We start from the raw sequence: 22857 nt of genomic DNA on the forward strand, positions 1-22857 counted from the left end.
ATGTATGGTCAAAAGAGCTGGCCATGTGGAAAGGGAGAGAGATGACAAGCAGACGGCCCAAGTATTCCATTGACATCTTCTGGCTGTCAGGAGGAATAAGGAAAGTTTTATGAGTAAGAGGCAGCGGTGTGGGGATGATTTTGATTTTGCCCATGTAAGTTATGTGTATCTACATGAGTTTATCTCAAAGGAAGTGCCTCCCCCTTCCACCCTTGTTCGAGGAAGACTGATTCCTGCCAGGAGGGAAAACAGGAGGTTGGAACCAGAGGCTGTCCACTCTGCTCTCTTCATAGAGAGGCGAAAATTATATCTATCTGCTCCCTTAAATGTTGTTATTCTAGGAGAAGTCATTTTTAGGTTCAAGTGACACTCCTGATCACTACTGTTCCATAGGAAAGGAGAGCCCCAAGCTCTGTGTGTGCATGCATATAGATGTATGTATGTGTGTATGTACATATGTGTGTGTGTATGTATATTTCATATTTTGTATACCATTACCTATGTTATATATATTTTTATTTATTCATATAGATATCTCCAAGGCTAGATTTTCTTCCCATCAAATGCCAGTTTCACCATAAATACACATAACAAATAATACATAAACCCACTTAGCCAGATAACAAACAAAAATCAGAGAAAGTATAAATAAAAGAATATATACCACACAACACAGAGTGAAGAAACCCTTCTTACAAAAGGGATTGGGTAGAAAATGCTTCTTGGACCTTGGAGCACGATGGAAATATAATCTGTTCTTATCTGCGTTACCTTGAGTCGGTTATTTAAGCTCTCTGGGCCTCAATTTCTTTACCTGTAAAATGGAAGTAAAATATTATCTGCCTCACAGGATACTGAATGCATTTTGCAAACCTCAAAGTAAGAAGTTATTTCCTTATATAGCTACTAAATCTGCCTCCTGATAACTTCCCCTTGTTGTCCCTGGCTATCATGGCTGGGATTCCAGTGGGTAAAAATAAGCATAAAACATTTCCTCTTTTTAATCCCAGTCACCCCTGGGAATGTCTGGGGGGAATCCCCTATCTCTGGTTGACTGTTTATACAAAACTGACTTCCGGCAGCCCCAGGTGGGGCAGAACGAAAAGCAAAGTGGGTTAGAAAGCCAGAAAGGAGTTTCCTAGCACATTTAAGGGACATTTTTCTAATCAGAAATGTTAAAAAGCGAAACAGGTTATCGCGGGAGCCGGTGGGCTCTCTGCCACCAGAGATGTTCAGCTGAAACCTGGTTGCCCTCTGTCCGAAGAGCTGTACTGGGGATTCTCGCATGGGACTGGAGGCAGAAATGCAACAAAAGATCCCCTATTTAGAGCTGGATAGGACCTCGGAGACCTGCTAGTCTCTCTCAACCTTCATTTTACAGATGAGGAAACTGAGGCAAAGACAAGTAGGGTGACTTGTCCATAGAGGTACTATCTGCGGTGAGATCTGAACCCGAGCCGTCTCCCCAGAGGTCTTTACAGGTTCTGAAATGCTCTGATTCTCAAAAAGATTTGGGGGGAGTAGACAGAAAGAGGGCGACAGACAAGTGAAGAATCCCAGAGTGAGAGGGAGGTGGGAGCGGTGTGGGAGGCAAGGGCAGTGCTTCCGGGACTGTACAAGGAATTTTTCCGGGGTGGAGCCTGGAGTCCAGGGGGAGGAGAGTGGCTCCAAGGCAAAGAGAGACTGAGAATCGGATCGGAGAGTGACATCCAGCCCGGGACAGACAGAGACTGACCAGTCAGGGATTTGGCAGGGGTCACAAGAGACCCTGATGGCCCAGGCCAGCACCCTGGCCCTCCCCGCGCTGTTGCTGCTGCTGCTTGCTGCACAACTGGGAGCCGGTAAGTCAGAAAACACCGCAGGTCTCAGACCTCAATTAACCTACCCCACGTGGCTCGTTCCCCCTGCCCCTATCCCATACCCCAGCGGCTGAAAGTCGGCTCCCTCCACCTCAGCTCACCCTTAACAGGGCAGGAGGAGAGAGTGACCAGACCCCCTATCATACCCCACCCCACCCCAGCCCTCCAGGATGCTTCCCGGGAGAAATGAAATACCTCCACCAGCCCACCTGCCCTACTCCAGGGGAGCAACGAGTCCTGGGCTCCTAGGTGTGGGAAAGAGGGAGATTTCCCGGCAGCGTCATTTAGGAGTCAGTTTCACTTTCCAAGAATAACCCAGAGACAAAATGTGTAGCCTGAGAGGTGATAAGTGACCTGACTTAGCTCACCGCTGACTCACACCCTTTGCTGAGACAGCCCTTCCCTCCCAGCCCTGCCCTTCCCTTCCACTAGGCAGACCTAAGGCTCCTGACCCTACAGACATAAGCACGCCCACCCCTCACCCCAGGGATGCCAGTGCGGTCTTCCTGTCTCAGGACCTTCATTCTGAAGATCACAGACCTAGAAGGAGAAGGATCCCCAGGGCCTCTTCAATGAATGCTCTGTCCTTTGGGGGAATGAGGGACAGAGGAGCTTCTCTCTCATCATCTCCCCAGACAATTCCACATCAGCACCATCTCCTTGAGCCTCAATCACCCCGACCTTCCCCTCAGAGCCTCCGGATTCCTATTTAAATCCTGCCACACACATACACACACACACACACACACACACACACACACACACATACACACACACACACACACACCAACTCTCCTCCTCTTTCTCTCTGACCTTCCATTTCTTGATAACCTCCTGGCCTCTGTTGAACCCCCTTCCCCAGCATTTAATCCTCCCCAGTGGCCCTGCCATTGACTACCATAGGATGCCACCTCAGCAAATAGAAAAGAGAATGTCAAAGCTGGGAGAGACCTTGGAACACAGGATATCAAAGCTAAAAGGAACCTGAGAGCTTAGAACATAGAATGTCAGAACTAGGTGGAACCTTAGAATATAAAATGACAATATTGGGAGGACCTTCAGAACATGGAAATATGGAACTGGAAGAGACCTTAGAATGTCAGGGTTGGGAGGAACCTCAGAGCATGAAATACTAGAGGCCTGGAGGACCTCAAAGTTGTGTCTTCTCTCCACCATTTTGATCCCTGACCCCTCTCCCCTTCTCTACTCCCACCCCACCCCCCAGACCAATGCCAATCTCAGCCCCTAATATACTTCTCCTTTCTCTTCTCCCCAATCCCCACCCCTCCTCCTGCTCAGCAACTCAAACGGTGCAGGTATATGTGTCTTCAGTGGTCCATGGTCTCCTGGGAAAGGAGGTGCAGCTTCCATGCCACCTGGGGCCTGGGGAAGTCAATGTCCAGGTGTCTCAGGTGACTTGGCAACGCCATGACCAGACCAGTGGCAGCTTGAGCATAGCCGTCTTCCACCCAACCCACGGTGCTGGTTTCCCCAGCACAGGACCTGGTGAGGAACGCCTGGCTTTCATTTCCCAGAGCCAGGGTCCAGGTTCAGAGTTCCAGGATGCCACCCTGGTCATTCGGGATCTGAGGGCAGAGGATGAGGCCAATTATACCTGCGAGTTTGCAACTTTCCCTGGGGGGAATAGCAAAGGCACCACACTGCTTAGAGTTCTGGGTAAGTGAGAACCCAGGGGAAGGAGGGAGAGGAAGCAAAGGGGACCTGAGTGTGCCTGGAAGGCAGTCACCTAGGACTCTGGGAGGAGAGTAGAGGGTGGAGGATGCCCAGGTCCTGAAGAAAGGACTTCATTGGTCCCTCAAGGATCTCTCCCACTGACCTCTCATGATTCTCCGGAGACCTCAAACCTAGAGCTGAAATGAGGCTTAAATGTCTGGTTCAATCTTCTCTTACTTATATTCATGTCAGAATTAGGTCAAAACTTAGAACATGGGACACAGACTGCCAGAGCTAGAAGGTACCTTAGAACATAGAACTTCTAAGCTGAGAGGGACCTTAGAACATCAAATGTCAGTGCTGAGAGGAACCTTAGAATATAGAATGCTCTAAGCTGGGAGGGATCTTAGAACATAGAACACTGAACATCAGAGTCGAGGCAGGGATCTCATAGAGCATAAAACATAGAATTCCAAACAGGAATAGAGAAGGGCACTTAGAATGCTAGAACATAGAACATAGACTGTTCAGACTAGCTGAAACTTAAGAATGTAGGTGAAGAATATTGAATCTTAGGTTGAAAGAGCACTAGTCCCACCTCCCCATTTTGTGGATGTGGAAACTAAGACCCAAAGAAAGGGGTGGATACATTCCCAAGCTCCACAACCATCTCTTGACTTATTTAACTTTTCACCTCTCTCCCAGCTGAACCTAAGAACCATGCAGAGGCCCATGAGGTGACCTTGGGCCCAACCCCCATGACTATGGCCACCTGTGTCTCCAGTGGGGGACGCCCTCCTGCTCGAATCTACTGGTCCTCTCCACTAGCTGGCCAGAACAATGAGACCAGGACAGCAGGACCGTCCTCTGACACCTTAACTGTCACCAGCCACTTGACCCTCATTCCTACAGCCCAAATGGATGGGAAGAAGGTCACTTGTAAGGTGGAGCATGAGACCTTCAGGAACCCTGCCCTGCTGCCTGTCACCCTAGTTGTGAAATGTGAGTGACCCCCTCCCACTAAGTTGTGAGCCCCACTATTATCTACACCAGCTGTCTTGGGGGAGGTCTATACTTGCTCCCATTGACCTCAAACGCACTGTCTAACCAGGTCCAATTCAGTGGTCCACACTGACCCTCTCCTTCCCCAGGCAGCATCTACACTGATTCACATATACACACACACATACACACACACACACACACACACACACACACACACACACACACACTGCACCAACCCCATCTATACTGATTTGGGGTACTAGCTATATTGATTTCCCCTCCTTGGTTAGAATGTATACTAGCTTGGGTACCATCTACACTGACATACCCTCTAAATCCCATATGCTTCAGGTCCCTAGATACCATCAGTGACTGCCTCCAGGTAGGTGCCTGTCTACACTCACTCCCCCAGGAACTGTCCAAGCTGATCCTCTGTTGCACTGGAAACAGTTGTCTATGGCAATATTCTCAAACTGTTGTCAACAGTGACCCCCAAGACACCTACACCAGCTCACTCTAGACCAGGGCCACCCCATCTTTGTCTGTGTGTGCATGTGTGTGTGCTTGCAGGCATGTGCGTATGTGGTATGTGCGTGTGTGTATGTGCATGTGTGCATGTGTGTGTGTTTTCTGGCTACCTTTGGCAGACTGGTGAAGCACATGGATCCTTCTCAGAATGATATGCTTAAATGTTCAAGCAAATAATTAGGAGAACAAAGATACTAATTATCCAATTATCTAATTGTGTCCAATTTCACGGACCCCAAGTTCAGAAACCTTAAGCCTCAGACTACGTACGGTGTGTACCGTGACCTCTCCAAATGCTCTCCCCCATAATATCAGTTAGTAACAGATACTTATACACTGCTTTAAGCTTTGCAAAACACCAAATGAAGAAACTAGGGAAATGACTTACCCATGGCCACACAGTCGGGCAGGTTCAGAGGCAGGATTTGAAGCCAGGTCTTCCTAACTTCAAGGTCAGCCTAATGCCCCTAGACATTGTCTACATCAAATGACACCTACTTCCCTGGTGAGAAAGGCCCTACACCTAGCCCTTGGAGCAAGTAAAAGGGATCTAGAACCTAGGTGTTTCCCTAGATTCCCATGCATCCTGCTCCTCTGCTCTTTCTGGCTATAGACCCTCTTTCCTCCAGCCAAAGATCCTGGAGATGCCTCGAAAGTATTGGATTTTGTTTTCATTTAATTTTATGTTTACGACAATCCTGGAAGAGAGGCTCTATTGTTATCCTCATTACAGATGAGGAAACTGAGGCAAACTTGGGGTAAGTGACTTGCCCAGGGTCACACAGCTAGTATGTGTCTGAGGTTGGATTTGAACTCAGGTCTTCCTGCCTCCAGTGCTCTTTCCCCCTATGTCATCTGACTGTCCAAGGCCATTCAGTGACTAAGTCACAGAGCTAGCGTTCCAACCCAGATCCTCAGGCCCCCCCACTCCCACCCCATGCCATTCTTTCATTCTTTCTGAATGACCCAGATGGAAACATGATAAGGCCATTTCTTTGTAGGTTTGCCTTCTGGGCTTTGAAAAGAGCCTGGGGAATTTGCAGGAAGTGACAATACAGCCCTGAGTCCCCTCCCTGACTCCCCACCCCAACTTCTTTAAATGACGGGGCATGGGTTTTCAGGAGTGTAATTTCTGTGGTTTCCCACACTCCCTTGGGAATCCCCCGGCAGGCCTTGGGATTATGGCCAGAAAGCCAGGGGTGAGGTAAGTGGCCGCACACACACACACACACACACACACACACACACATACACACACACACACACTACACCAGCTCCCCTTGTCTGTACTAATTTGGGGCACTATCTATATTGATTTCCTCCTGTTGGACAGAATCTATGCCAGCTTGGGTACCATTTACACTGACACACACTCTAAATCCCATATACTTCAATTGCCTAGACACCATCAGTGACTGCCTCCAGGTCAGTGTCTGTCTACACTGGCTCCCCTAGTTACTGTTCAAGCTGCTCCTCTGGTGCACTAGAAATGCTGAATCCTCCCCTAAACATTCCCTATGGCAGTATTCTCAAACTGTTCACAGTGACCCCCAAAACAATGTCTACACCAGATCACTCTAAACCAGAGCCTCTCCATTTTTGCATGTGCAAGGAAGGAAAAGTTCATCCCTGGGCCTAGAAAAACTCTCCCCCACCCCAGGATGGTTTGTTAGTGTTAAACTGAGGGGGTAAAGGTAGGAACATTGCACTCGGACCCAGGAAAACCTGAGGCTCAAAAGTCAGCTCTAAGGTTCACTTCAGCTTCCTTTTCTATAATACCAGGAGTCTGGTCATGAGATGAGCTGAAGGGCTAACTGAGGATCCTTCACCCTGTGACTGTGCCATGTTGAAGGAAAGCAAGAGCCCTGGACACCTTAGACAGACCCACGACAGCTGAACAGGGTGGAGGACATGGGACAAGGAGGTCCTGGGATGGGTGGTCTGGACGGGCAGGGAGCTAGCACAGTGGAGAGAATGGTGCACCTGGAGTCATGCTAGACCTGAGTTCGAATCCTGCTCAGACACTTTCCAGCTGTGTGACTCTGGGCTTTTGAATTGCACTGGGCCTCAGCTTTCTCACCTGTAAATGGAGATCATAGTACCACCCATCTCACAGGGTTGTTTGAACATCCAATGAGAGAGCGCCTTGCCAACTTTAAAGACCTATCTGTTCATTGTTAGCATGTTTTTTATTATTATTAATCTTCAAGGATGAGATCAGAGGCCCCTGGGCCTGGCCTCCCACAGTTGCCAGGATCTCAATGAGAAAAAGAATGTCAAGGATCTGGCGACTCTTCAAATGCCACATAAATGTTGGCTACCATTAAATGTGATCATAAGGGAAGTGGAGTGGTTTAGGGAGCCTCAGTCTCCCTATCTGTAAAATGAGGGAATTGGACCACATGACATCCAAGGTCCCCTGTGGGTCCAAATCTATGTCCCTATGGCTCTACAATTCTAGAACCACAACTTCCTGCCCCTCTATCTGGAGAACTGGCCACCCCTCCCACCTCCCTGAGGGCTCCCTCACCTTCCTCTCTCTCCCCAGATTCCCCTGAGGTATCTATCTCAAGCTATGATGAAGACTGGTATTATGGACGAGAGGAAACCTCCCTAATCTGCAATGCCCAAAGCAACCCCAAGCCCATGTCCTATAACTGGAGCACGTGAGTCCTAGGGGCTGGACACCTGGACACCTGGGTCCCCAACTAGGCTGTGCACTGGAGTGGTAGGGTCTGCTGACCGAGACCCTGAGGAGACACTGGGTCCCTAAGTAGGGAGGAAAAGATCGTGGAATTTAGACCTAGAAAGAATTTTAGCAAATAATCTAAGAGAGGCCAGAGAGGGCAATGGATTTGGAGTCAGAGGCACTGGGTTCATATTCTGGCTCTTTGTTTCACTATTGGTGTGACGTCAGGCAACCTCTTTGGGCCTGAGTTTGCACATCTGGAAAATGAGGGCATTGGCTTTGAGGACCTCTATGGTCACCTCTAGCTCTACATCTATGACCCTAGTTCCTAGTTTACATATTCTCACCAACTTTACAGAGGAGAAAACTGAGGGTCGGCAGGGTAATGCTTTGCCCACAGTCAGAAAAAAAGGGAGATAGTCATAGTGGAGATGCCAACCCAAGTCTCCAAGCCCAGATGCAACACTCTTCTCACCACGCCAGACTGGGGCAGTATTCTAGGGGGTTCTCCAAAGGCACCAGAAGCATTCTTGGGTCTCTGAGGTTGATGGGGGGGATGAAAAGTCTGACATCAGGGTTCTGAAGATAAGGTAAGATGTCTCATCTGTCATCTTCTCCCTCAGGGCTTCTGGTTCCCTTCCTTCAACAGCTGTGTCTAATGGCTCCAAGCTCATCATCCACCCTGTGGACTGGTCAGTCAACACTACTTTCATCTGCCAAGTCACTAATCCTGTGGGCACAGGATGGGCTAATCGAACCATCCATGTCAAAGGTGAGAGGGAGGCCCAGGAGAAGTGGGTGGGAGAGATCCTCAGAAACAAGATGAGGAGTTCCTGGGACTCTGGGAAACCCACATCCCCCTAAAGATACTCAGCAGTGCTGTGGGTGCCCAGCACACTCCCCTCCCCACACCCTCTGAGATTAAAATGATTCTCACCCATTTTACTGAAGTGGGAAATGAGGCTCTAAAGATCTTCAGGAACTGGGTCACAGTACATAGGATCATAAAATCACAGACACCAAGCTAGAAGAGACCTCAGAGATCATGTAATCTAGCCCTTTTATAGAAGAGGAAATGAAATCTGGGAATGTTGAGGGATTGACACAAGGCCCTCTTCCTTCCCTTCCAGAGACACTGACTTCCAATGAATCCACAGGACAAGTGGTGGTCATCACGGTGGTCATCTTGGGGTGCGTGACTTTGGTTGTCATGACTGGCATTCTGGTGTATTGCCTGCGCACCAGAAGGTGCCCAGGTGAGTCACCTAGTCTCTCCCCAGAAATTTCCTTTCTCAGAGTTTAACCCTAGCTGTCCATGGGTCCTGAAAAAACCAAAGCCCTGAAGAGGGTGACAAGTATGGTTTAAATGTGAGAAGAGAATGGGGGGGGGAGGGAAGGATTGGACAGGAATGGGGATCATCTGGCCCCTCATGGAGGACAGAGCAGAAGGCAAGCAAGGAAACCAAGTCAAGTGAAGCAGGAAAGGAGGCTACAGGCTACTGGGTGGGTCCAGAGACCATCAGATAAACTGAGGTGAAATCAGCTGTGTGGAGAGAGTGGCCTAAGTCAACAGATCTAGGGACCACACCCTGGATGTCCGGTACAAATTCCCCTTCTCTGGTGCTGAAAGAAGCTTCCCAACCCCTCCCCCAATTTACGGATCATCCTCAGAGGGGTGCCAAGGACAGACCCACAGTGACGCTTGCACTGAGATCAAGTGTGGAAAGGAATTTTAGAAGCCAAGTTCCTCATTTTACAAATGAGGAAACTGAGACTGAGGGGAATTTCAGTGACATCCAAAGTCAAACAATTAGCCCAACTATGATTCCTCTGTTAGCTGAGGGAGTGCTGAGGGGGACAAAGACAAGAGGAGCTGAAGAACAGGGGATGTCAGGGCTGGGAAGTGCCTTAAAGCAAGGGATGTCAGGACTGGGAGGTGCCTTAGAGCAGGGGATGTCAGGGCTGGGAGGGTCCTTAGAGCAGGGGATGTCAAGGTTGGGAAGGGTCTGAGAACAGGGAATGTCAGGGCTGGAAGGGGCCTGAGAACAGGGGATTTCAGGGTTGGGAGGTGCCTTAGAGAAGGGGATGTCAGGGCTGGGAGGGGCCTTAGAACAGAGGATGTCAGGGCTAGGAGGGGCCTTAGAACAGGGGATTTCAGAGTTGGGAGGTGCCTTAGAGCAGGGGATGTCAGAACTGAGAAGAGCTTTAAAGATCAGGTACACAATCCCATTCATTTGTCAGTGACAGAGCTGGCAGGAGAACCTAGACAAGTCTCCTGACTCCCAAGTCAATGTTCTGCTCTCTGAACTAAACAGTCATATATTCATAACCTCCTTTACTCCTCCAGGTCAAGGCCGTCAGAACTATTCACCTAATAGGGTAAGAAGGAGCTACTTTTTCTACCTTGATGCAGGAAGAGGGTAGAGGGGACTCTGCAGAGGTTCCGGCTGCAGCCCCAGGCCCAAGTCAGGGAAGTTGTGAGTTGAGTGGTTCAGGGAAGGAGAGGGCCGAGCCAAGGGATCTTCATATATAGGAAGTAATTAGCACATAACTCACCTTCATCAGTCTGTCAAAAGCTTGTGTGAATGTGTGTGTATGTGTGTATGCATGTGTATGTGTCTATGTGTATGTCTGTATGTCTGTGTGTGTATATGTGTATGCATGTGCATGTATCTGTGTGTGTGTGTTGCGGGGTGGGGATATGAGGGCCCTTGCTGCTCTATGGGCTATGGGACTACAAAGGACCCACACGGGGCAGGGGGCGGGGGGAGGGTCAGGAGCCCCATAAATGAACGACACCCTGTTGGTTTTTTGCAGGCAGTCTCCTATACTTCAGTGTCCTGCACTACCAGTCCATCGTGCTGACCAAGAATAGTACAGCAGATGACATCAACCAAAACCCCAGGCTCCTGGAATCTCCTCAGGCCAGACAAGAAGCATCCATCCCCTGACATCCCTGCCTCCAAGGTCCCACTGTCCCCCGACTGATGCCTAGGGGAAGGGCTCACACCAGGCATCAGGAGACTTGACTCTTTGCCCCTGCCGGTCTCCAATGGGGCTCCAGGACCATGGACAAGAGCCTTCTTCCCTCCAGGCCTCAGCTTCCCCATCCAAAAAAAGAGGGTATCAACTCACAAACATTTATTAAGCATCTACTCAATGTACCAGTTGCTGTACCCAGTTCTCAACTAAATGCTCCCTGAAGTCCCTTCCAACTCTTAAAAAAAAATTCATTCTTTTCTCTCTTCTCCTAAATGGAGACAAGAAGCATGAAGTGGATAGAGCATTTGATCTGGAGCCAGGAAGTCCCTTGGGTGCTTACAAGCCATGTGTTCCGGGGAAGTCAATTCACCTCTGTCTGGGCCTCATTTTCCTCCTCTGTAAAATGATGGTCTAGGTCCCAGACTCTAGATCCTTTCATTTATTAAGTATTTATACTGATAATAGCAACTCCCCAATCTAAAGAACTCTCCAGGTCCCAAAAGGGGACCGGGGAAAAGGACTTCATTCTTAAAGATGAAAGAACAGAAATCTGGAAAACTTTAAACCAGTGGAAAAAAAGAGAATTTTATTGTTCACTCCCTATCCTGATCCCCTGGAGGTCAAGTAGGGCACTTATTCTTAGCCTCCTCTGACAGAAGAGGAAACTGAGGCAGAGAGAGAGAAAGAGAAACTTTCCAGAAGTTACATAGTTAAAATGTGTCAGGGCCAAGAGTCAAACGAAGCCATCTCTCCATTACAAGACAGAGCTTTGCTAGAAGATTGCTAGGGAGGATTCCATGAAGGCAGTTTTGGAGTCCTCATGCCTTTCTAGATGCCCTGAGGTGGCAAATACATTCAATCAATATTTATTCACCTGGAACATAGCTTGTTTTCAGCCATGTTGTCAGAGGCCTTCAATGAGGATGAACATGGCAACAAAGTCAGCTACTGCACTGATAGTAAATTATTTAACTTTAAAAAGCTACAAGCCAGAACTAAAGTGGAAGGAGAGTTGGTGCTTGACTTTAGTTCACAGATGATTGTGCCCTCAGTCCAATCTCTGAGGCTGAGATGCAACAAAGGATGGATCGATTCTCTGCTGCTTGTGCTAATTTTGGCCTAATAATTAATACAAGAAAATACAGGTGCTCCATCCACCAGCACCACACTATCCATATGTGGAACCACTGGTTACATTAAATGGAGAAATGTTGAATGCTGTGGATAAGTTGGCTTTCCTGGTCAATGTGCTTTCCAGGGATGTACACATTGATGAAGAGGTTAATGCACGCATTGCCAGAGCTAGCTCAGTATTTGGGAGGCTCCAAAGAAAAGTGTAGGAGAGAAGAGCTATTAGCCTGACTACCAGACTGAAGGTCTACAGAGTCATTGTACTGACCTCATTGTTGTATGCCTGGGAAACCTGGACAGTCCACTAGAGCCATGCCAGGAAACTGAATCGCTTCCATTTGAACTGTCTTAGGAAGATCCTGGCAGTATAAGGTACCAGATACTGAGGTCCTTTCTCTAACTTAATTGCTAAGTATTCAAACTCTTCTTCAGAAAACACAACTCTGACGGGCTGGCCACATGGTTCAAATGCAAGACATATGTTTTCCTAAAAGACAATTTCATGAAGAACTCACACAGGGTAAACATTCACATGGTGGTCAGAAGCAACGATACAAGGATATTCTCAAGGTCTCTCTGAAGAACTATGTTCATGTAGCATAATGCAAAGCAGAATTGAAATAGGTCAAAAGAAATTCGAGATGTTCATCCATTTCAACTGTTCACATGGATTATATGTGCCTGACCTGTGGTAGAGAGTTCTGGACGCATTGATCTGATCAACCACAGCCAGGACACATTATACCTTGTCCCTGGCATCTTGATATCATTTTGGTCCTCTTCAAGAATGAAGGAGAACAGCTGAGAGACTCCAGCACCTGACTCCTTCTCATGAAGGACTCATAATATTTTTATAATTATTATTAATAATTTATAATTTAATTTATTATTAAAGTCTTCCTGCCATCCATGTGGGTCCCCAGCATGGAAAGCTGAAGACAGGACGTAGGTAAGAGACAGCTCTCACCGTAGAGGAGAAAGGCAAGGGGGAGGGCAGGGTGGAAGCCATTCGAAGATATCTGCTTAGAGTATGATGTTGAAGAGTAAGCCGTGGCTGGGGAGCTAATAAACCTTGGTTCAGATCCCATCACCTCTGATGCTTACTGCTTATGTGACCTTGATCAGGGTCACTGACTTCCCTGTAAAGTGAAGGGTTGGGCTAGATGACCTCTCCCATCCCAAAACCTACAATCTTCTGGTCAAATTGTCACTTAAGGAATGATGGGACCTCTCAAGTCGCTTTCAGGCCCAGATTTGTGTATGTGACTATGATTATTGGATGTGTTTAACAGGAGGTCTCCACCTCCACCACCTTGATATCTCCCAGTTGCTAAGCCCTCACTTCTCTTCCTGACCTCTGTCTCCACCTCCCCTCCCCCACAAAGATCTCTTTAGTGTGCAGTCCTTCCAGCAGTTGGATTGAAGCCCATGCACACTTCCTGTCCACATTCTTCCCAGAGGCAGGAATCTTCATTTAGTTTTCTTGTCTCCTTGTGGGCTACCTATTGAGTATCCATTATCCGTTGCTCTGGACACATAGCCAGCCCATCTTTTCTTCTGATGGTACCTTTCTAAAGGGGAATCACTGAGAATCACAATAGGAGATTCTGCCCAGACTAGAGGTTCCCTTAATGTTGACTGCCATATTATAGCTGAAACAAAACTTGTCCCTATGGACATGAAGCATGATGCTAACCAGGTTCCTTCCCATACTGGAAGGGTTAGAAGAAATTGGTTGCTAATGCTGCAAAGGTCAAGACAGCCAAAGAAAGGGCAAAAAGTCTAAAGGCAGGGCAGCTAGGTGGCATAGTGGAGAAAGCACCAGCCCTTGAGTCAAGAGTACTTAAGTTCAAATCTGGCCACAGACACTTACTAGCTGTGTGACCTTGGGCAAGTCACTTAACCCCAACTGCCTCCACAAACAAAAAAGAGTCAAATGGCATGTCTATCTCTGACCATGAAGGATGCTGGGAGACTTGACAAAGGTGAGGAATAAGCCCCCACATTCCTAACTGGTTTCCCCTACTTCAGTCCATCCTACTGTGCTGCCCAAACAGCTTTCTCAATGGCCAGCTCTGGTCATGCCCCTGCCCTGCCCTGCCTTTTCCTGCCTCCAAAGTCCAGGTTCCCTAGCCTGGCATTTGAGGTCCTCTATAATCTGCCCCAAGCCTGCCTTTTCAGCTTCATCTCACAGGGGCTTCTACCACCACACCAGCACACTAAGCAGCTTACCCTCCTCTGATCACCACAGGATACACAGGAAGGGGAGAGATGGTGATAATACTAACAACAAACAACCCAAACTTTCAAGTTTGCAAAGCACTCTACTCATATTTGATGCTCACAACACTCCTAAGAGGCAGGTCATTCTGCCATTATTATCCCCATTTTACAGATGAGGAAACTAAGGCAGAGAGGTTAAGTGACTTTCCCAGTAAGGGTCTAAGGCTGGATTTGAACACAAGTCTTCCTGGATCCCGGTCCAGTGCTCTGTCGACTGAGAGTACTTAGCACCTATGTGGCCTTACGCAAATGATTTCATGTCTCTGGCCTTAGGTTTTCCTTATCTTTAAAACAAGGGGCTGGCACAAGACAATTTGCAAGAACTCTAAGTTCTATGGCCGGTTAGCACAAAGCATTGAATGTGGTGCGTGTTTAATAAATACTTCCTTAATAATATGATTTTTATTTATCTGAATTAGTGATTACATCAACATAGGGAACTACAAGTCTGGAAATCCTCCCTAGTCTTAAAGAGCTGTCCCAGGTCTTTCTGACTCCAAGGGTGATCTGCGCTCTAATATATCACTATCTCACCTAGAGGACGATGGAGAGACATGTTGGGGATGTCATGGGGAAAGGGCAAGGTAGGGAGGGTAATCAGGCAGCAGCCTGTAACCTAGGCCACCAGGTGGCGCAGAGAGCTAGACCTAGTGCCAAGAAGACCTAATTCCTAGGGAAGTCATGCTCCCTCTGCCAGCCTCAGTTTCTTTATCTGGATAATGGAGACAGTTGTATCCTCTACCTCCCTTGGAGAAGGCAAAGAATGGCAGGGGTACAGTCAGAGGGCTCTAGCACTCTCTTCAGGACATGTTGAGATAGCAAAGAAGGCTGCCAGTATGATAGGTGAACTCCACAAGCCTATGCAGTGGGAGGAGATGTACCTTAGTGGCTTGGTCAGTTAGTCAGTCAACAAGCGTTTATTAAGCATTTACTGTGTGCTAATCACAGGGGATTCAAATACAACAAAAAATAAAAAGATAGTCTCTGCCCTCAAAGGAGCTAACTTTCTAACAGGAGAAGATAATAATTTTTTTTAATTAAATCTTGCTTCCTATGTGCCAAGCACTTTAGAGTTATTTTCTCATTTGATCCTCACCACACTCCAGGGAGGTGGATGCTGTTACTACCCCCATTTTTACAGATGAGAACAGTGAAGCAAATAAGCTAAGTACCTTGCTCAAGATTATACAACGAGGCAGAATCTGAGTCTGGATTTGAACTCAAGTCTTCCTGACTCCAAGCCCAGTGCTTTATCTACTGTGCCACTCAGCTGCCCCAATAACAAAAAAAAAGACAGCTGAAAAGGTTTTTGGAGGGAGATGGGGGAAGTACCTTTATGATGAAATCCATAGTCAGAAATGCAGCTGGAGGAGGAATGAAGGGAGGCTGGCCTGAGCCCTTCCTCCACATGGAGGTTGGCGAGGAACTCCCCACAAGAACAGAGCGCTTTTCCATGGTGGGAAGTCAGCTGAGGCACAGAGGCAAGGGCCAGAGTCAGAAGCAAAGCAGCGAGAGGAATGGAAGATGGCTTCCTCAAAAGGCAGGTGCCCAGAGAGGCATTCAGGATGGGCAGCCATTAACCAGTCGACCAACAAGCACTCATTAAGCAGTTACAGTGGGCCAGGCATTATGCTAGGTTCTGGAGACACAAGCACAAACAATGAAACAATCCCCATTCACAAGTTCAGGAGACAACAAGGACATAACATACATGTGACATAAACTGAAGTGAATAAATAAAAATATTTTGAAATATATAGTTTGAGTGGGGAGACACATCAGAAGGACAGTAGTGACCAGTGAGATCCCAGATGCATTTGAGAATTTGAGACTTGATCATCAATTGTTAGCATCCTGTTGGGGTTTCCACAGGAGGTTATCCTGTCTGCTGAGAGACAGGATCCTCTCTCAAATTAGTAGTTAATCATCAAAATTGGGGGGACCCAAGCCTTTTTTTCCTATCCTATTTCCTTGTCCTGTCTCTCAAGCACAACAGGGCTGATGGAAGATAAGATTGACATCCTCCTTATTCTAGGGATTGCTTCTCCACCCAAATAACTCACGTTTGTGCAGGGGGATATAGATTCTTTGAACAGACTACTCAAGACTGAGTGTGGTCTGAGCATAGGGATAGTCTCCCTGGTCAAGAGTGACATAATGTCACTCTCAGCCCTTCATTGGAGTGAGCTGACTTCTCTTTGCAAAGTGACCACTCAGCGTTGATTACCACCCTCAGGAACTTTCCTCTTCCAAAGGGCATATAAACTGTGAGCATGCCACCATGATGGTCTTTGGTCTAAGAGAGAGACAGTCAAATGACCATCCTTTTATTAATAAAGATACTGGCATTATTAATGGAATGATAAAATTACCCAGAAACTACATCTCTCAAACATTATAAACATCACACTCCTACAGAAATGGTACCTAAGATGCTCCCCTACTAGTGACCTCTTATCTTCACTCTTTTCATCAACTACAAATGTCCGTAGAGCATTAAATATAAAAGAACAATGACAGGATTTTGGTTCATTCCAGGACTGCTTCTAACCAAACCCCACCAAACAAAATGAGAAGAATGACCTTTCAATAATAATAACAGTGATAAGCCCTTTACAGTTTGCAAACATACATTACATCATTTGATCTTAACAACAACCTGTGGATCAGGTACTATCACTATCCTCATTTTATAGATGTGGAGAGTAAGGCACCTTGGTGTGGTAGGAAGAGTGCTAGGTACAGAAGGAGATGTTATGGGTTCAAATCTTGTCTCTGAAATTTACTACTTATATGACTTTGGACATGTCCCTTAACTTCTCTCTGTCTTGGTTTCCTTATCTGGGCTAGAGAACTTCAAAGTTTCCTTCCAATTCTATATCTATAATGCCATAAAATTCAGAGATGTTGAGTTACTTGTCCATGGTCACATAGCTAGTAAGGGGATTCAGTAATCCAGGAAGCTGATATAGGTCTGACCATAATTATGACCAGGACATAATGTTCAATCCATCCCCACTAGCCTTGTCATTACCCTAGTCAAGAACTTATTCAACGGCTCATCATTATCTTCGTCTATTTAGAGCTGAAAGCAACCTCAGGTCATTAAGTCCAACTCCTTTATTTTAAAATTTAGTAAACTGAGGCTCAGGAAATGTGACTTGATCAAGGCCACACAGAGAATAAGTGGCAGAATTAGGATGTGAACCCAGATTCCACGCAAAATGCCCCACTGAATGCATCAAAAGCCAGAATTATGGTTGCCAAGGAAAATGTCAGTAATCTTAGATTGCTACCACTCTGGTAATGTTCCCACTGTGATGGAATAAAGTGAAGAGGAAATCAACAAGCCTCTTGATGAGTGTGAGAGAGGAGAAGGTAAAATCTGGCTTGATGTTTAACATCAAAAAATTGAGATCTTAGCAACTGGTGCCATCACCTCCTGGCAAGCAGGGAGAAAAAATGGAAGCAGTGTCCAATTTTATATTTCTGAGCTCAAAGATCACAGCAGATGGAGACTGCAGTCATGAAATTAACACACTTTCTCCCTGGAAGGAGAGATATGGCAGATCTGGACAGCCTACTAAACAGCAGAGACATCACCTTGCTGACAAAAGTCCACAGAGTCAAAGCTATGGTTTCCAATAGCAAGATATGGCTGTGAGAGTTGGCCTATGAAGAAAACTGAGCACCGCAGAGTCGATGCTTTTGAACTGTGGTGCTAGAGATGACTTTGGAGAGGCTCTTGGACTACAAGGAGGTGAAGTCAGTTAATACTTATAGAAATTAACTCATGTTATTCATTGGAAGGCCAAATACTGAAGCTGACGCTTAAGCACTTTCCACATAATGAGAAGACAGGACTCATTGGAAAAGACCCTGATGTTGGGAAAGGTTGAAAACAAAAGGAAAAGGGGATAGCAGAGAATGAGATGGATGAATGGTGTCTTCAAAACAAAGAACATGAGCTTGTACAGACTTTGAGAGATAGTGGAACAAAAAAGCTTAGCATTCTATGGTCCATGGGTTCACAAAGAGGCAGACACAACTGAAGTTAACAACAACAAAATCTCCACTTCCAAACCCCTCACTCTTTCTACTGTTCCTACTACCATCTCCAAAAGGTATCCCTATTGCTGCTAGGATGAAATGCAAACCCTGTAATGCAAATGCCTGGTATTCCATATCCTCTCCAATCTGGTTTCATCCTACCCTCCCAACCTCATTTCACATTGCTTCCCTTCACACCTTCTAAATTCTAGTCACATAGGAGAGTCACCCATCTGCCAAACCCATTCTGTCCTATCCCACCTCCATGCCATCCTCCAAGACTACAACTTTCATAATCCTCTCCTTCAAAGCCTGGTGCAGGAGCTAGATGCACCCTCCTCCAATCAGAAATGTTCTCAAAATTTCCTGAAACACTTTAATTGAATTTGTCCTTTGCTCTGACTATGCTCTCATATTAGACTTTGTATCCTGCAAGATAACCTTCCCCCATTCCAGTAGAAGTAGTAGAATACCCTTCCCCCACTCCAGTAGCAGCTTATGGGTAGGTACTATTTATTTTTCATACCTGCATCTCTAGCCCCAAGCCCAATGCCTTGAATATAGGAGGCATTTATAAAAAGTCAATGAAATCATTCAGAAAATATTTCACAAGGTGGGACTGGGACTGAGCCAATGCTTCCAACCATTCATCCACAAAGGTGCCATTCCTTGATAATTGTTCTGTGATGTGGGAGACTGGCCTTACAGAGCTATTCCCAATTAATCTCCCCTGAGGTACCCATTTATGAAAGAGCTGGCTGGGGTCAAGGATGCCTTCTGGGACAGGGGAACAGGTGGTGCTGTGCTCCAAAATGTTTAGCACCTGCTTCTGGAAACCGGGGCAGGGGGAAGGGTGGAACATGTACTCATGTCACAGTTTCAAATTTAATTTGCATTATTAACATTTTCTCCATCCCTTTTGTAAGTTCAATCAGCAAAGACCATAAATCAAGCCTTGGTTTGTAGCATTTGCCAATTTCCAAGATGTAAATGATCAACCTGAAATTTTAGCAACCAGCTCTCTCTGGCAGGTTCAAACTGACTCCAGCATTCCTCTGAGCACCAAAGCTGAAGCATCAAGCTAAAAGTTCACTAATTTACTCACTTATATATTCATTTATTTTTGTTCTGTGTTGTTTATAGTATCTTATTAGTTGTGTTGCTTATTGTATGCTAGGTTTTTTTCTATTGATTTATGTGGAAGACTCAGAAGAACTAGGGAAGGGATGCAGAGCAAAGCTAGCAGAGTCAGGAAAACAACCCACTCCTGCTAAAATTAACATAAGCAAAAATAATGCAAATAGACACAACTGACAGTCCAAGACAGTCTAAGTGCTATCAACCTGGCTGAATCCCGGAGGACAGCTTAAAAATACAGAAAAGTGGGAGACTGTAAGTACAGAACATCACATAAATCATTAGACGTATTTACTACTTCAATCAATTCTGACCAAGTTTGTTATAAAGGAGGGTTACCTGGTATGGTGGGGAAAGGGGTACGTAGAGGAATGATTGCAGCTTTCAATAATGCAGGCAGTTTGGGTTGGTGATCTGAAGGACCACCCTGTCACCAGTGGCAGATCTGACTCCTGACTGGCTGAAAGATCTCTGAGCTCATGACACAGCATGAGTGTGGAGAGACTTCATTAGAGGAATGAGGTCAATTTCCTATGATAATACAAGTTTCACTGGATAGGAAATGGCCCTTCCTGGACCTTTTTTATTTGTCTTTGCAAACTCACAACGAATGTTAGTTTTTTTCAAAAGAAATCTGACTGTAGGATGAAAGTGGCAGTACTGGTGTAGAAGGAGGCTCACATAAAATATTTCTGAAAGAGTCTATTTTTATTTTTTAATTACTTAATTAATTTGTTTTCAGTTTTCTACAATCACTTTCGTATATCTTAAATTTTCCCCCTCCCTCCCCCACCTCCTCCCCCTTCCCGAGATGGCATGCAATCTTACATAGGTTCTAAATTCTTACTAAATACATTTTCACCTTAATCATGTTGCATAGAAGAATTAAAATGAATGGGAGAAACCATGAAAACAAAATGCAACACAACACAAGAGAAAATGGTCTGCTTCATTCTGCGTAGTAAGAGCTGATTTTTATTAATTATTTAGCAAATTTAATCTCATTGTTTAACAAAGATTAATCTCAAAGATTAACAAATCTTTACTAACTTCAAGTTATGTTTTAGGTTGCTCAGGGAAGGGGCTGGGCCTTTTGGGGCCTAGATCTAAGATTTTGTTGAAAAAAATGGAGCTTCCACTATGGAAACTCCCTCCACCAATATCTATTGGCAACTGTTCTTCGATTTAAAGTCTTAGAGAATTGTCTCAAGGAACTAAGAGGTTAAGTGATAGCCAGTGTGTGCCAGAGGCAGGATGTGAAGTAGGTCTTCCTCCCTCTAAGGCCATCCCTCTAGCCAACTTTACCAAGTATTTTCATTTTTATTAGAACAAATTTAAATATGCTTGAGTTTCTTTGTGGCTGTTTTAAGGGACAGAGAAAGCTGTGACCTGGGTGTCACAGGAGATCTCAGGCCACTACTCCCTCTCTGTGACCCTAGAGAAAGGATTTCACTGATGAGGCCTCACTTTGCTCATCAATATGCTAAGAATTTGAGCCAAATGAGGAAGAACCAGAGATCTCGGCACTCAGAAGGACCAGACCAACAACCTAGAGGCCACTAGGTGGCACCATAGAGCACTGGGTAAGGCATCATATACCAGTACAGCCTCAGACCCTTAATGGCTATGTGACCCTGGGCAGGTCACTTCACCTCTCTCTGCCTCAGTTTCCTCAACTGTCAAATGGGAATGACACTACTTACCTCATTGACGCATTGTGAGAATTCGATGAGATACTATTTGTAAAACGCTTAGCATGGTTCCTGGGCACAGCAGGCACTAACAAAATGCTTATCTCCTTCCTAATTCCTAGAGGCAGCCCATCCTGTTTTTGAGTGGTTCCACTCTTTTCAGATTCCTTCCAGCACCAACATTCTTTCATTCTCCTTAGAGAAAGAATAGAGAAAGTTGCATGTCGGGGACTGAGCAGCGATGGGATTCCCTGTTTCTCTAGGGCTTTCGCATTTATAAAGCGCCCTTTTCCCAAGAGCCCTGTGGCTCCTGTCTAGCTTTCCAAGGTGATTTCCCCTTCACACGCTCTATGTCGGCAAGCCGCTCTCCTCACCGGCCTCCAACCATGCTTGGGTTGAGTTGAATTATTAAATTAAAATTTAATAAAATAAATAGAAATATATAATTAAAATTAAAAATTAAAAGAGGAAGTGACTATCCCAGCCACTACCATCCCTCTCTCACTGCTCCCCAGAGTGAATTCCCCACTCCCCATACTCCTCCATCCCTCAAACCTCTCTCTTCCTATATGCAAAGACCACAAGGATCTGAGTTTGAGTCTTAACTTTACCTTGGTTACTATCTGTGTGACCTTTGGACAAGTCCCTTAAGCTCACTGGGACCTCAGTTACCCCTTCAGTAAAATGACAGTTTAAATTATTTTAATGATTTCTCTTGAAGGCCCCTTCTCAAATACGATCCGTTTCCTGGGACTCTGAAACCTGCTGCTGGTTTGTCCTTCATGCTCAAAAGGACCATGACCTAGTTTTCTCCTGAAGACATGACCTCTCCAAGGCTGGCTGCACCTGCTCTCACACCCCGTGACACCTAGATCAAGGAGAAGTTGACTACCCCTGAACTTCCTGACCTAGAGAGATGCCATTCACCATCAAGGAGTCAACTTCCAGCAACACACACACACACATGCACACACATGAATGCATTCCACAGCAGTACAGACCTACCACACATAGAATATGACACATAGAATATGACATGTTTCTGTACATGCCTCCACCCCATGAATATGACTCGCTCCCATGTCACCAGACTCAGGGTGGATACCACCTTGCCCACCCTATCTTCTGTCTCCCAACATCCCATCAGACTCCAAGGAAGTCTCCCCACCAAGCACCACAGACCCCCACATACTCCTTAATACAATATCCTGGCTCAGAAGCATAGGGAAACCACCAACATCCCCCAGCCTCAGTCACTCGGTGAGGTTTTCCCTCACTGCTTGCCCAAGGTCAGGTTCTCTGATTTAAACATTTTCACCTCCCTCCCTTACTAGCTATGTGCTCATAATGAAGAACTCCATTCATCTATTCACTCATTGGACCATTCATTTCTTCATTCATCACTACAAAAGGAACAACACCAGGGAATTAATCAGCAAACACTTATTAAGCACCTACTGTGTGCCAGGTAGTGCGCTAAGCACTAAGGATACAAAGAAGGACCCCTCCTCATCAAAAAAAAATTCTATCAACACAAATAAATGTGATCCATGGCACTACATGGCTAGCACATGAGAATCAGACCAGGGTTCAGATCTTGCCTCTGACAGGAGGAACAAAAGATCTGGTGGCCCACATGGTTCTTGGTGTCCCATAGAGCCACAAAGCCAAGGTGAGGGAAGAGGGGAGGTCATCAGAGCCTGGTGGAGGTGGGGGGGGGGAGGTTTCCTGAAGAAGAACCTGGGGTTAGGCTCCTCAGAAGTTCCCAGACTCCACATCCCATCTCTCCCCTCCTTGAATTATCACACCACCCTTAGGCCTGGGACTT

The 22857-nt window shown here is 46.1% G+C and overlaps 1 protein-coding gene across 1 annotated transcript; it reads left to right on the forward strand.

Annotated features, from left to right (window-relative positions):
* Positions 1-1171: 1171 nt before the first annotated feature.
* LOC140503731 (nectin-2-like) lies at positions 1172-12955 on the forward strand. The gene is made up of 8 exons (XM_072607964.1): positions 1172-1841; positions 3159-3536; positions 4239-4535; positions 7615-7732; positions 8379-8527; positions 8886-9011; positions 10103-10134; positions 10573-12955. The coding sequence occupies exons 1-8, from the start codon at positions 1772-1774 to the stop codon at positions 10618-10620; spliced, it is 1218 nt and encodes a 405-aa protein (XP_072464065.1). The 5' UTR covers positions 1172-1771; the 3' UTR covers positions 10621-12955.
* Positions 12956-22857: the final 9902 nt, after the last annotated feature.

Source organism: Notamacropus eugenii, chromosome 5, assembly GCF_028372415.1.
Source record: "Notamacropus eugenii isolate mMacEug1 chromosome 5, mMacEug1.pri_v2, whole genome shotgun sequence".
NCBI lineage: Eukaryota > Metazoa > Chordata > Mammalia > Diprotodontia > Macropodidae > Notamacropus > Notamacropus eugenii.

What these genes read in the sequence shown, in the direction of transcription:
- LOC140503731 (XM_072607964.1), top strand. Translation starts at nt 1,772, where the DNA reads ATGGCCCAGGCCAGCACCCTGGCCCTCCCCGCGCTGTTGCTGCTGCTG. An exon ending in CACACTGCTTAGAGTTCTGG is followed by an intron (nt 3,537 to 4,238) that starts GTAAGTGAGAAC and finishes CCTCTCTCCCAG; the next exon opens with CTGAACCTAAGAACCATGCA. An exon ending in TCGAACCATCCATGTCAAAG is followed by an intron (nt 8,528 to 8,885) that starts GTGAGAGGGAGG and finishes CTTCCCTTCCAG; the next exon opens with AGACACTGACTTCCAATGAA.